This window comes from Hibiscus syriacus, unplaced genomic scaffold (assembly GCF_006381635.1).
Source record: "Hibiscus syriacus cultivar Baekdansim isolate YM2019G1 unplaced genomic scaffold, ASM638163v2 tig00110930_pilon, whole genome shotgun sequence".
Lineage (NCBI taxonomy): Eukaryota > Viridiplantae > Streptophyta > Magnoliopsida > Malvales > Malvaceae > Hibiscus > Hibiscus syriacus.
The window spans coordinates 472,758-488,676 of NW_024062917.1; the positions used below are offsets into that span (position 1 = coordinate 472,758).

Genomic DNA, 15,919 nt, shown 5'->3' on the forward strand with positions numbered 1-15,919 from the left:
TTCAAAACTAGAATTCTTAAATATCTAAGCATTTTTTGGGTTTGACTATCAATTTGGGGTATTTCGAGTCCGAATTTGGCCAAACGGATTGCGGAAACGGAATCAGGACGTCGAAAAATATAAAGTATGATTTTTCGAAAATTCAAATTCTTGGTCAAAGTCAAAGTCAACCACTTTGACCGTCGATTTGGAGTCCTTCGGGTTCGAATTTGACGAAACGGACAGCGGAAACGGATTTGGCACGTCGAAAACTATCAGGATAGGTATACTCGGAAAAGATTAACGGTCGTTTAATGCTCGGTCAAATCCATTTTAAGTTTTGGTCAAAGAAAGTCAACGGTCAACGGTCGGGTCGGGTCGGGTCAACGGTCAAGTCGGGTCAAACCGGTTCTGAACCGGTTAAACCGGTTTCCAGCAGCCACTCGCCCTGCGGCGGCGCGTGTGGCGCGTGAGGCGTCCTCTGGGGCCCTAAAAATCCCGGAAAAATTTCTAAAAATTATTTTGAACGATTTCGAGATACTTACAATGATCGGTTCAAATTTTTGAACGGCGGAGATCTCGATTTCAAATCGGCCGAATCTTTGACTGCACCACCTCCTCACGCGCCGCCGTCTACGGCGGACAAGGTTGACACCAGTGAACTCGGAACGGCACAAGGAACACGATGGTGCGGGAGGTGTCGTAAACGGAGCAACGATCAGCGGTGAATTTAAGATTTTCTCGGCGATAGAGCTAACAAAACCGTCGCTACTTTGACTGGAAATTCCCGACGTTTGGCCGCGTTTCGCTTCAATTAATTTGAAGGGTTTGTTCCTCGCTCGATGATGAACACAGCGGTGGTTTCAAAACAACGATCGAAATTCGGACGGCTTTTGGATCAGACTTGAAAGTGGAGGTGTGAGAGGAAGAAAATTGAAGGAATATCATTTGTGATTTCTGATTGTAAATCAGAAATCACGCTTAAATCATCAAGCCTACCGACAGTTTTAGGGGAAATTCAAGGCTTGGTCCCTGAATTTCCTTTACTTCGAAAATGGCATACAAGTTTCCATAAATTTTAATTTAGTCACTTAATTTCACCCATTTTCACAATTTACCTCCAATTTCAATTAATATTATTTTGTAAATATTCAGGTTGTTACAATTCTCCCCCTCTACAAGAAATTTCGTCCTCGAAATTTACCTTATGAGAATAGTTGAGGAAACTGAGCCTCCATTGACTCCAATGTCTCCCAAGTAGCTTCTGAGGGGCCTCGATTACTCCATTGAACTTTGACCATTGGAATTCGCCTATTCCGAAGAACTCGTTCATCTCTCTCTAAAATCTGAATTGGCTCCTCTTCATATGACAAATCCGGTCTCAGCTCTACTTCTTCAACCTGAATAATGTGACATGGATCTGGACGGTATCTCCTCAACATTGATACATGAAAGACATCATGAATACGACTTAGCTCAGAAGGCAACTCAAGGTTATATGCAACAGGTCCTACCCTCTTCAAGATACGAAATGGTCCAATAAATCTTGGACTCAATTTACCCTTACGCCCGAATCTCAATACTTTCTTCCAGGGTGAAACTTTCAAAAAGACCTGATCTCCAACCTCAAACTGTATATCCTTCATCCTTTGATCTGCATAAGATTTCTGCCTATTAAATGCCTCTTTCAGACGGTCACGGATTAATCTGACTGTGTCCTCCGTCTCTCGCACTAACTCAGGTCCCAACGTTTTCCTATCACGCAACTCAGTCCAACAGATCGGAGTGCGACATTTACGCCCATAGAGCGCTTCATAGGGTGCCATACGAATGCTGGTCTGATAACTGTTATTGTAAGCAAATTCAGCCAACGACAAAAAGTTCTCCCAACTACCATGAAAATCGATTACGCAACCCCGCAACATATCCTCCAGAATCTGAATTACTCTCTCAGATTGACCATCAGTTTGTGGATGAAAGGATGTACTATAATCCAATCTTGTTCCCAAAGCCGTATGTAACGCCTTCCAAAATCTCGAAGTAAATCTCGGATCTCGATCAGAAATAATAGACAATGGAACACCATGCAATCTGACAATCTCTGAAATATACAATCTTGCCAGCTTATCCAAAGTATAATTTACTCGCACAGGAATGAAGTGAGCTGACTTTATAAGTCTGTCAACAATCACCCAAACTGAATTTTTTTTCGAAGGAGTCATAGGCAAGCCAGTAACAAAATCCATAGTAATACGCTCCCATTTCCATTCAGGAATCTTGATAGGCTGTAACAAACCTGATGGATGTTGATGTTCTACCTTAACTTGCTGACAAGTCAAACACCTAGCCACAAAGTCAGATATGTCTTTCTTCATACCAATCCAATAATACCTCTCTCTCAAATTCCGGTACATCTTATCTCCTCCGGGGTGCATAGCATATGGACTACTATGAGCCTCAGTAAAGATAGTCTGCCTCAACTCAGTATCATCAGGCACACAATATCTACCTTTAAAGCATAAAACTTCATCCTGATCAATTACGTAATCTGAGGTTGTCCCCTGCTCTACTTGCTCAAAGATGGAAAGCAAGGAGCTATCAAGGGGCTGCTTAGCTTTGATCTCATCAACCAAGGTCGGCTTAACTTACAATTCTGCTAACAAAGTGCCATCGTCATATAAATTCATCTTGGCCATTAAAGACCTCAACTCCGATACCGTCTTTCGACTCAAAGCATCTGCTACAATGTTAGCTTTACCAGGGTGGTAATCAATCACGCAATTATAATCCTTTAGAAGCTCTAACCAGCGACGCTGTCTCAAATTAAGTTCCTTTTGGGTCAGAAGATACTTTAAGCTCTTATGATCTGTGAAAATGTAACACTTCTCTCCATAAAGATAGTGTCTCCAAATCTTCAAGGCAAAAATTACTGCTGCCAACTCTAAATCGTGAGTAGGATAGTTACTCTCATGCGGCCGCAGCTGACGGGATGCATAAGCCACCACCTTACTTTCCTGCATTAAAACACAACCAAGTCCTGAATGTGAATCATCACTATACACTGTAAAATCCTTCCCGGACTCTGGTTGAATCAACACCGGTGCTTGAGTCAAAACCTCCTTTAATTTCTCAAAGCTCTCCTGTTGTGCCTCGCCCCAATCAAACAGCACATTCTTCCTTAACAACTTTGTCAAAGGAGAAGCAATGATCGAGAAGCCCTCAACAAAACGTCGATAATAACCAGCCAAGCCCAAGAAACTACGGATTTCAGATACGTTCTTAGGTCGTTTTCAATTCATAATAGCCTCTATCTTGCTGGGATCAACCTGAACACCTCGCGCAGAAATAATATGCCCCAGAAATGACACTTCTTGAAGCCAAAACTCACACTTGCTTAGTTTGGCATATAGACGATGCTCTCTCAAAGTCCGCAGAACGATCTTCAAATGCTCGTCATGCTCTGCCTCAGTACGAGAATAGATCAGAATATCGTCAATGAAGACCACCACAAATTGATCCAAATATGGTCAGAACACCCGATTCATCAAATCCATAAAAGCTGCAGGAGCATTCGTCAAACCAAAAGGCATCACTAAAAAATTCATAATGACCATATCTAGTGCGAATGGCCGTTTTTGCAACATCAGATCCTTTAACTTTCAATTGATAATACCCCGAACGAAGATCAATCTTAGAAAAATACAGTAGCTCCTCGCAATTGATCAAATAAGTCATCAATCCTGGGTAATGGGTATTTATTCTTGACCGTCATCTTGTTCAATTTCCGATAGTCAATACATAATCTTAGCGACCCATCCTTCTTTTTCACGAATAGAACTGGAGCTCCCCATGGTGAAGTACTATGTCGGATAAATCCTCGATCGAATAATTCTTGCAATTGGACTTTCAACTCCTTAAGTTCCTTTGGAGCCATACGATAAGGTGCCATAGAAATAGGTGAAGATCCCGAATAAGTCTCAATCTCGAACTCTACCTCTCTATCAGGAGGTAACCCAGGCAACTCCTCCGGAAAAACATCAGGAAACTCGCTAACTGTACGAATCTCCTCGATCGTGGACAATGCACCTTTGGTGTTCAAAATACAAGCAATGAAGGTCTCATATCCCTTCCGGATCATATGGTCAATTTCCATCGCTTAAACTATATTGGAGAGATAACCACGCCGTTCACCAATTAACACAACAGTCCGACCATCTGAAGTCTTCAGAGTAGCCCGCTTGTATTCGCAATCCAGCTTTACCTTGTGTTTATTCAACCAATCCATTCCAAGAATTAGATCGAACTCCCCTAAAGGAAGTTCCATAAGATCAGCGTGAAAAATTTCTCCCTGAACCTCGAGAGGACAACGCCAAAATACTTTATTCACTAATACCGCTTGTCCTACTGGACTTGTAACTGTAACAGTATTTTCAGTGTTCTCGATCGGAATCTGAAGGTTTCGAGATACTGAGCTCGATACATAGGAGTGAGTGGAGCCATTGTCCAATAATGCAAAGTATGGGGTAGAATAAATAGTAAATGTACCTGCAATAACCTCAGGCTCATCTCTGTCATCACGACGTCTAGTTGCATAAACTAAAGCTGGCTGTCTAGCCTCAGAAGCTGTTGGCCCTCTATTTTGCTGAGGTCGGGCTCTACTGTCTGTCCTGGACGCTGATCCTCGAGTCTTTCCTTGATTACGATCTATAATTGGGGTCTGTACTGTAGTCTGCGAACACACATGAGTTTGGGTAGTGGTCTGCTCAAACGAAACTAACTGAGGACAATCCCTCCGATAATGACCACTAGATCCACACTGATAGCAAAGACCCATCTTCTTACGACACTCTCCTAAGTGTTGTTTACCACAATACTCACAAAGGGGCCCATTATAATACGACGAGGAACCGCCTCGACTGACAGCTAAAGGTGAGGATGCTGCAGGCCTGAAACGTGTATTGCTTCTCTGAGGGGTTGAAGTACGAGTCCTCTTCCCGGACTGTGCTAATGACTCCATCGGGCCTGAAAATTTCTTAGATCGATCTTGATCAACACGCTCTCTACCATAAGCTAAAACCTCCACCTCTTCCGCATCTTTGGCTCTGCCCACCAACACATCAAATATCTCATCCTGATGGGTTACAACTTGCCTACGCAGCTCGTATCTGAGTCCAAGGGCAAATTTACGACATCGATCTCTCTCCGTAGGTACCATACTGAATCCATACTTCAGCAACTTCAGGAACTCAATCTCATATTCAGAAACAGTCATGTCTCCTTGAACCAGGTCTTGAAACTGTTGTCGTCTCTGAGCTAAGTAGCGCTCTCCCAGAAAACGGCTCCGAAAGCGATCCTTAAAGAAATTCCAGGTCAAACGATCGGTAGGAACACTACTGGTCACTGACTCCCACCAAGTGTAGGCATTGCCATCTAACATCGCCACAGCACCCTGATATCTCTTAGTTGAGTCCAAACCCAACTGATCCATGCGTCTCTCTGTATCCTGGAGCCAATCCTCAGCTTCAGTAGGAGCTCCACCTATCTATCCCCCAAAAGTTCTAACTCCATTGGCAATCAAAGTCTGCGAAATAGGAACCTCAGATACAACACCAGTAGCTCTGACTGCTCCCTGTATTAACTGCAGAAATTGTCTACCAAAATTCTCATCCAAAGCAACTCCGGTAGACTCTGACTCAATATCGGTCGCTCCTATTATCGGTGTAGTCATGCCAATACCAGCGGCAGGAGGCAGGTCCGTTGGGGTCGTAGGAGCATGATCACCTATCGGAGGTGGGGGATCTACCCGTATCTCATCGATCGGATCTGTGAATCTAGCCACTCGACCTCGTCCACGGCTAGTTCGACGACCACGTCTAGCACTCATTTTGATAGATCTCAAGTTTACTACAGAAGATAAAACTTAGGGTTAGATAAGCACTTAGAGTCTCAAACATAGTTAAAATCTTAATAACTTTGTGACATGGCCTTAGTAACTCGTTTTGTAAAATATTTCAAAACCGTATTTTCAATGTGAACTCATACACAGCCCGAGGGTTAAAAACCAAAAGCTCTGATACCAATAAATGTAACCCCCTAGACCCGGCCTATGCGTTTCGACTAAGTCTAGTGGATCACATTATGATTATTAAAGACATTTTCCGAAATCGTTATTTTATCAATATAAAATCACATTATAAATAACATGAAATTATAAACAAATTATACTATCAAAATCCAACTCGTAAATATAGTACCAATAAATAATAATTTAATTTAAAACATGTCTTCAAATTCAAAATCACAATAAACCGAGCAGTACTAGCAAAAGAGTCATCATTATAAAATCCGATATTTAAAATAAGGTCCATGTCACCAAAATAAAGTCAACTTGCAAGATAAAAACATTACAATCTGATTCACTTCAAGAGATATGTTGATCCTCCAAGTGCTCGAACCGAGGTATCTAACCAACAGTATCTGAAAGGGGGAAAACATTTTCAAAAGGTGAGCTAGGCTCAGTGTGTCCCAACATTTCCATAAAATGTCAATAGGTACAAATCATAGTCCAGTAATCTTACAAATTCGTAAAAGAGTTTAACTTTTGAAAATCATAGTTTAAACCCTTTTCTGGTACACCATCAGTAGTTCTCAAAATTATTTTCCATATAGCTTACTTTATGCACATAGCAAAAAGAAAGCCGACTTAAGGATAGGCTCTGAAGCTTGTATCCTTAAGCCCAAGTCAATAAGTCCATATAGCTTACCCAAAGCACACAGCAAAGGAAAGCCGACCTAATGAAACATCTTGGGGCCCTCAAGAGTCACATTAGGCCCATTTAGCTTGATCAGAGCTATTCCATCGTAATTCAATTCCAAAATTCAATTGCACCGTGACATAAATTCCATAAATCCAAAAACATGGTAATCATATACCATTTCAAAACAAAAATTAGATAGCAGCCATATTCCATAAATTGTCACATTAAATTGGTGCATCCATAAACAATAACCAATGAATTCGGTGTACCACATATTAAAACCAATGAAACAGTTCAGTAATAAGTAGGGAACACACCTCGATAATAGGTTCAAATAGCAAATCTACTGATTGTTGGTTTCACCACGCTCTGCTACAGTTTTCAAACCTATTTAACAATAACATTATATTACTTATGAGTAATATAAATAGATCCCTAAAATCATAAAATTTACGGTCTTACGGGTGAATACTGGCACACGTGGTTTAACTGATATAGAAGAGCTGGGTCGAGCTGTCGAACGATCCGGAAAGTCTCTTGTACCTTCAAACAATAATAATTGATCAGCCTCAAATCTTATTTAATTATTCAAAGCTAGAATTCTTAAATATCTAAGCATTTTTCGGGTTTGACTATCAATTTGGGGTATTTCGAGTCCGAATTTAGCCAAACGGATTGCGGAAACTGAATCAGGACGTCAAAAAATATAAAGTATGATTTTTTGAAAATTCAAATTCTTGGTCAAAGTTAAAGTCAACCACTTTGACCGTCGATTTGGAGTCCTTCGAGTTCGAATTTGACGAAACGGACAGCGGTCGTTTAATGCTCGGTCAAAGCCATTTTAAGTTTTGGTCAAAGAAAGTCAACGGTCAACGGTCAACGGTCGGGTCGGGTCGGGTCAACGGTCGGGTCGGGTCAGACCGGTCAAACCGATTCAGACCGGTCAAACTGGTTTCCAGCAGCCACTCGTCCTACGGCGGCGCGTGTGGCGCGTGAGGCGTCCTCTGGGGCCCTAAAAATCCCGGAAAAAATTCTAAAAATTATTTTGAACTATTTCGAGATACTTACAACGATCGGTTCAAATTTTTGAACGGCAGAGATCTCGATTTCAAATCGGCCGAATCTTTGACTGCACCACCTCCTCACGCGCCGCCGTCTACGGCAGACAAGGTTGACACCGGTGAACTCGGAACGGCACAAGGAACACGATGGTGCGGGAGGTGTCGTAAACGGAGCAACGATCAGTGGTGAATTTAAGATTTTCTCGGCGATAGAGCTAACAAAACCGTCGCTACTTTGACTGGAAATTCCCGACGTTTGGCCGCATTTCGCTTCAATTAATTTGAAGGGTTTGTTCCTCGCTCGATGATGAACACAACGGTGGTTTCAAAACAACGATCGGAATTCGGACGGCGTTTGGATCGGACTTGAAAATGGAGGTGTGAGAGGAAGAAAATTGAAGGAATAGCATTTGTGATTTCTGATTGTAAATCAGAAATCACGCTTAAATCATCAAGCCTACCGACAGTTTTAAGGGAAATTCAAGGCTTGGTCTCTGAATTTTCTTTACTTCGAAAATGGCATACAAGTTTCCATAAATTTTAATTTAGTCACTTAATTTCACCCATTTTCACAATTTACCTCCAATTTCAATTAATATTATTTTGTAAATATTCAGGTTGTTACAAATATCGTCGACCTTGAGACTTGCCGAGCTTGTCAGTCAATAAGCGACATGTGTAACTACCGTGGATGCTCGCCGCGACAACACAAAAGACAACATCAAGTGAGAATCAACAGAGTAAAAGATGACACTCGATTGCTGATGGAAGGGAAAGCGTCCTTAAACACTGCCCCTCGACAACTCCTCCAAATGACTTTGGTAAGCAACCTAGGTAAATTTAAGCGAGTGTTGCTTAACAACTATTGCAGGAGTTGCTTCCCCAATTACTTTAGGGGCAACTTTAAAAGCAAGATAGTCTCATCTTGAATAATGATATCGAACCAGCTATAATGGCAGGAAAAGCTCTCTGATTGCTTCTTTGGTAAAATAAACTAGAAGCCATACAAGTATTGTTAACAATCGTTGTGTGGTCAGTAGAAATGAGAGTTATCTCATTAGATTTATAGACTAGGAATTAGTTTAGACAAAACCTACTAGTTAAATTTTCATCTATGTCTTAAACTAATACAAGGCTTTGACTAGAATTTAGTTACTTGTCAAACAAAGCAATGAGAAAGCTTCCTTTTAATGTATTATGTAGCACTCAAACACTTCTAGCACATACAAAGACTAGACTCATTTCTTCGTTTGAATACTAAAGTTCTACAGACTCTTCTAGTACAAGGATTGAGTGACTTATTTCCTTCGTCGTATTACCATGGTATTGAGATTTTTCATTGTGTTGTCATAGTGCTAATGAAAAAATTTTGTTGCTGAGTGAAAGCTTCCCAACATTCTTTGGAGGATTCGCAGAACTACGGTAGTTTATAATATGAATTTCTCTCGTTGGAGGATTCATAACACTCTTTGGGTTCCATCTTTTCTCCTTTATTAGTAGAGAGATTCTATAATAACTCTTAGAATTTAGTACTAAACATTGAATCATTATGATTATTTATAGACTAACTAATTAGATAAAAATAATTAAAGGACAATGAATTTAATTTTGATAGATCGGATAAGCATCGCAAAGATCTTGTTAACAAATCATAACTTTTCAAAGAATGTTAAATATTTGACATCATTCCTTCAAAAAAAAATTCCATCTAAGACCTCCATAACGAGGTTTTGCTATTCGACGGTTAAAGTGATGGAATGTGATCTGTCGTGGAAGTGTGACGGAACCGCATTTTTATTCCGTCGAAGCAAACATGGCATTAATCCATTTGGGTGTTTATATAAAGCAGTTAAAATTTTGGCACCTTCTCTAAAAGAATATATATATATATCAATGTCTAGTAAACTTTATATATTAAACCTGGAGAGTAGCCTCTCTCTCTCTCTCTCTCTCTCTCTCCCTGGAAAAAAAAAAGCCTGTTAAGCCAGACAGCCACCTTTGCTAAACAAAGCCGCCCTGCTTTCTCATCTAATCCAGAGATTGGAAAGAAAAGAAAAATGTCTCAAAATCTTACAAAACCAAACAGCAGCTTCATTTCAAAGCGATCGCCGCTCTGTACTTCTCTGTTCCTCGTAATCCTCGTCGTCATAGGTCTCTACACTGTCCATCACCCACACAGAAATCCCAAAAATGCCCTACTTTTCCAGCAATTATTCCTCTCTTCTGCCACCAACTACACTGTCTCCTCCTACCTCCGTTCCCTCACCTCCCACCCTCATGTCGCCGGCACCAAGCCTTCCCTCGAAACCATCCACTACGTTAAAACCCACTTCCAAAACCTTGGCTTCGAAACCCACACGGTGCCGTTTCGGACCCTTTTGTCCTACCCTCTCCATGCTTCCGTTTCAATGCATTTCAGTAACGGCACCGTCTTTAACTTGCCTTTAAACGAAATGGGTATCACTAATTACGATGTGTCTTCCAGCTTGATACAACCCTACCATGCATTTTCTCCCTCGGGAACGACGCTGGGTAAGGTTGTTTTTGCGAACCGCGGGACGGAAGATGACTATGATGCACTTGGACGGATGGAGGTTAACGTTAGTGGGTGCATAGTGATGGTTAAAAAAGGTGGCGGTCTGGGTAGAGGGGCCGTTGTTGAAATAGCTGAAAAAATGGGCGCTTTGGGAGTGCTAATGTATGCTGAAGGGGATATTTCGAGGGGCAGCTTTGGGTTTGGAGTTGAAAGAGGGACAGTTATGAGGGGAGTTGGGGACCCTTTAACTCCTGGATGGGCTGGGGTTGAAGATGGTGAGAGGTTGGAGTTAGAGGACAATAAGGTTTCCGAGAGATTCCCTGGAATTCCATCTCTGCCCTTGCCTTTTAAGAGTGCTCAGCTTATCTTGGAGTCTCTTGGGGGTCCTTTAGCTCCGCAGGAATGGAGGGATTCCGGTCGGTCTAATTTGTCCCGGGTTGGACCGGGTCTGTTTATGGTGAATTTTACTTACCAGGTTGGTTTGGCTGGCTGGTAGATTGCTGCTGCTAATTTCATTTGCTTTTATTTGTTTTCACTGCATACTGTTGTTTATTTTATTCCTGTATATGCTATCTACAATGGGAAAAGTGGCTGACTTTTGTGCTTGATGTTAAGTGTTAAAAGTTGGTCAAACTGGATTTGCAAATATTGCAATTTGAATTGGGATTGATTTCAATGTTAAAATTGACTGAAAACAGAGCTTCTTTTGCCGGATGGTATATCTTGACCTGCATTTTTAATTCGAAAAGCTAGTTCAGTAAATTAGAGTGGTTATTGATGCTTTTTGAAGAAGTTGGGGTGACCTAATTTTAGCAAGTTTCAAATCATTGCCAAGTGAATAGCCCTGTAATTCATGGCTTTTATTGAGTATCTAGTTGTTTATGCATATTTGGTAATTGAAGGAAATTTGCGTTGGTTGGGCCACAGTTTGGTTTGTCTTTGCATGGTGTTTGAGTGTCCACTACCACTTGCATGTTTTTCTGTCTGCACGTTTCGTATCTTTTTCTTTCTTCTTTTGTCATGGAAGCTAGTAATGATTGACTGGAAAAATGAAGTTTTTATATGTTATATGCAATGAATTCAGATCAATCAGCTCAAATTATCATCACTAAGCTAAAATCTAAACCTGTAATCTACTTCATTATGCTCAAGCGTTACGGATTCTGATTTGTTTCTAGAAGGGAAAGTACTTTGAGCGATATCAACGTGCTTTATTGATGCCTCACTTTGGACTTCCCGCTATTGGAACTAGTTCATTCTTCTTTGGTCTACAAAACACATTTCGAGTTGATTCTAGTTATACATATTTAGCTATTTTTAAGCATTTATTATTACTATTCTTCTTTGTGGAAAGCAGAAAGATTATTACCTTTTAAATTCTATTCTCTGAAAAGATCTTCTTCATCTATATATATCTGGATTCTTACCTTTTGGTTTATTCTTCTAGGGAGAGAAAAAGTTGGCTACAATTTATAATGTATTCGCTGTCATAAGAGGGTTGGAAGAGCCTGATCGTTATGTGCTTATGGGGAATCATAGAGATGCATGGACGTATGGTGCTGTTGACCCAAATAGTGGCACTGCGGCACTTCTTGATATTGCTCGAAGATATGCCCTTATGATGAGAAAAGGTTGGAACCCTCGTAGGACAATTATCTTTTGCAGTTGGGATGCTGAAGAGTTTGGAATGGTAGGTAATGTTCCTCTTTGTTTAATACTGGCTTGAAAAAAGCTATTCATTTAGAGCAAATTTGGGCGTCAAACACCAAAATCTAGACCAAAAGAAAATCATTCTATTTACCAGCGACAAAGTTTTAAACTCCAAAAGCTGGGTTAGAGGGTTAGCTCATGTACTAGTTGGGCATATTTATGAAAATTGATGAATAAATAGTTATTAAAAGGTTATATAGAAACCATTTAACCTCACTTGCCGAGCTTAAATTTTTTTGATGTCCTTGTAAAGAATGATAATCCATCTTCCAGATTATCTTTTTTGTGACGACATAGGGTTACTTGAGGGGAAATTATCTGGTTTACGGTTTTGAGAAGTATGCATTTTGCAGCATACTTGAACATGTTTCAATAGTAATCAACTTGATAAAGCTTTTATATTTTATAATTACCTGACCCATTGGTTCTTCAAAGTTGATTATATGTTGCTATTTTTTTTCAGATCGGTTCTACAGAGTGGGTTGAGCAGAACCTTGTGAATCTTGGTGCTAAAGCTGTGGCGTATCTTAATGTTGATTGTGCAGTGCAAGGGCCTGGATTCTTTGCCGGGGCAACTCCTCAGCTAGATAATCTTATTTTTGAGGTCACAAAGAAGGTAGATAAGAGAGGTGGAAAAAAAGTGGATTACTTGTTAAGACTTGGTTTATTATACCCTTCAATTGACATTTAAACTAATTTCAGGTCAAGGATCCGGATTTGGAATTTGCTACAATATACGACAAATGGACAACCATGAATGGAAAAAGCAATGTAGGGCCACACAATCTTTGTCTTTCTTAATGTTGTGTTCATTTATTTTGCTTATAAGTACTCATAATATACATTGAATTTCGTACATATAGATCATCCTTTCCCATACTCACAAGTTCAATTGTTTGATTATGCATTCTCTTGGGAAGTGCATGTATATTCTGATAAAGTTTCTTGGACCTTATCATGTCACAAGCTTCTATTATTTTCTTGTTTTTTGTTTAGTTCATTTTGGGGATGTGGGGTACAAGTGTTAGGCTTGGCGGACATTTTTGCATCACTGGAAAAGGCAAGCTGGCATGCAATTATGCCTGGCTAATAGAACGATGATGATTTTCAACAAATGGTGTATGAACAACAATACTACCAGATATAGTTTACCTGAGAATCACTTTATTATTCTGATGTGATCTGACTGAATGCTTGAGAAATGATTGATTATAAGCGAAAACCAGATGCCCACTACAGCTGGTTATCGTTTTCTTTGTGATGGATAGTCCTTTAAGTTTGCTTTATATAAATTTAGAATGACACAAAAGTGACCTACTAAAAAGGAAAATGCTGCTATGTATTCCCCTGACTGACCACTTGCAATTGTACTTCATTCATGTGTTCTGATATAAAATTAGACATATAGATTCATTGAGATTCTCTTGGTTGTTTTGCAGATTGAAAGACTCACTGGTGTGGATTCTGATTTTGCACCATTCTTGCAACATGCCGGGGTTCCTTCTGTTGACATATACTACGGAAGAGGTACATTGTTATCACAAGTCTTCGAAAATTTGAACATAATGCATCCATAGCCGTTCATAATTCTTTAGTGCTACAATTTATGCTCTAAAATCCTTCTATCCAGATTTTCCTGTATATCATACTGCCTTTGATTCCTTCAGCTGGATGATAAATCACGCCGATCCATTCTTTTGGCGTCATGTGGCTGGTTAGCTTTCTTTTCATCCAACATATCCCTTGAAGAATTTCAAACATTCACTTGATAATCAAACTGTAAAAACTTTCTCATCAACTTCTCAAGATAACACTGTTTTTTGTCCAACATGTCAGTGGCTGGAGTTTGGGGTCTTTTAGGCATTCGCCTTGCCGATGATCCAATTCTACCTCTTGATTACCTTTCATATGCTAAACAGTTGCAGGTATGGAGTTATTCTCTCGATATGTTTGTTCATATTTTTTTTGATAGGAATAGTAGGCCTCATTAAAAACCTCCCTCTTAGTTGACTCTAGAAAAGAGTAACTAGCGGAAGGAGGAAAAGAGTGCCTCAATTTATTATAAAGAGAAACTATTACAATAAAATACGCCAATACATTTAGGGCAGCAGATTAAAACTAAAATCCTTAAAGCTCCCTAGAAAAATACCCTTACAATCAACCGATCCGCTCCTTAGCTAATTTATCGCCTCCCAATTACAGCCCCTAGGAATAAATCTAATAATAACCGCCCTTTCTAAAACTAAGGACACAATACCCAAAACAAGGGAACTGAAGAATATAGGAGCAGAATTAGGCAACAAAATCCAGTCTACTGCAGATTTGCAGTCACTTTCTAAGATCAGTCTTCCCTTCACAGCCCATTCAGTCATATTTCCAAGTGTTTCATTTCTTTCATTTCCAATTCTACCTCTTGATTACCTTTCATATGTTAGTTTAAGATAACTTAAAATTTGGACCCTGGTGATTGGAACATATTCCTTGAAGTACTTCCATTTAAAATAATGATCCACCCATTTGCATTCGGAAGCATTGAACATGAAGAATATATGCTTTGTTTTAGATCAGTTGGCTTTATTTCTTTTCCTTGCTGGCTTTCAAACTTTATCAAGGTTAGTGTGTGAGCACCTAACTATTGAGGTTGAGTTAGGTTCTGAAACTATTTTCTAACCTTTTTGTATAGGGGTATAAAGATACCTTGAGCGGAGTTTTGGATGCCAGCATATCCCTTGCTCCCTTAGCTGCGTCAATTCAGGAACTTACATCTGCAGCTAAACAAGCTAACAATGAAACAAAGGTAAAAGGGCGAGAAAGTTTATTGGAATTCTACTAATATTGAGGAAAGATATTTCAAGTTGTCATTTCTTATCGACTAATCCTGTGGTATCTTCCATTGTGGATTGCAGAATCTAATGGCCAGAGAATTTACCAATGATCTTTTAGCTCTGAAGATCCGAGCATTGAATGATAGGCTGATGCTTGCCGAAAGAGGCTTCCTAGATACAGATGGAATTAAAGGAAAGGAGTGGTTCAAGCATCTCGTAAGGATCTTCTTTTGTATATTGCTATTAGGACAGATTTAACATACTGATATAGTAATATGATTTGCTTCTCTGATTGATGGCGTAACTTCTGCTGCAAGTCTGTATAGCTTGAAGTTTCTAAATCGATCGGTGCAGATGGATACTTTTTAAGTTTTGTAAAATGGATACATTAAGGTTTTGATGGTGAATAAATTGATCGTTGCAGATGGATATAACTCTTCAGATGGATATAACTCTTTCTTTTTTCTGTTTGATTCAGATATATGGACCTCGCATTGGCCACAGGAGCGAATTTGATTTCTTCCCCGGAATATCAGATGCAATAGCGGAATCGAGCAGAAGGGATAGGGATGCAACAATTCAGCATGAAGTCTGGAGAGTTGCTAGAGCCATCCAAAGAGCAGCAGCTGCACTGAGAGGAGAGGTCTTCTGAAAACATTAAATATAAGAGAAAAAGAAAGGGAAGCATAAAGTTGTAGATATATGAGTCAAATTAGTTCCTTTTGCCTGGACTTAGAGTAGATATTGAATCTTTAGTTTATGGCTCTTATTTCTTAGCATTTGAACATTTATGGTTTTATTTTTTAATTAATATATCGTTTACTTTTTAATTAATTTATGGTTTTATTTTTCTAAATGTAAATATATCGTTTATATGTTACATACTTAACATATTAACCATTAGTTTATTATTGAGATATATAGATTCTTAATATACTTCAAAAGGTTTAAAGTGAACTTAATATATAAACAGATTTAAAATTAATTATTGTGAATTTAATATAATGTGTTGTCTACCTCAATGAAGAACATATGAATCTCTACTCGAGA

The 15,919-nt window shown here is 39.5% G+C and overlaps 1 protein-coding gene across 1 annotated transcript; it reads left to right on the forward strand.

The window, feature by feature from the left end:
* Positions 1–9,728: 9,728 nt before the first annotated feature.
* On the forward strand, positions 9,729–15,634 carry LOC120146551 (probable glutamate carboxypeptidase AMP1). The gene is made up of 10 exons (XM_039160076.1): positions 9,729–10,809; positions 11,782–12,024; positions 12,508–12,660; positions 12,747–12,815; positions 13,484–13,571; positions 13,675–13,758; positions 13,881–13,969; positions 14,728–14,841; positions 14,951–15,085; positions 15,348–15,634. The coding sequence occupies exons 1-10, from the start codon at positions 9,856–9,858 to the stop codon at positions 15,519–15,521; spliced, it is 2,103 nt and encodes a 700-aa protein (XP_039016007.1). The 5' UTR covers positions 9,729–9,855; the 3' UTR covers positions 15,522–15,634.
* The last annotated feature ends 285 nt before the right edge of the window (positions 15,635–15,919 follow it).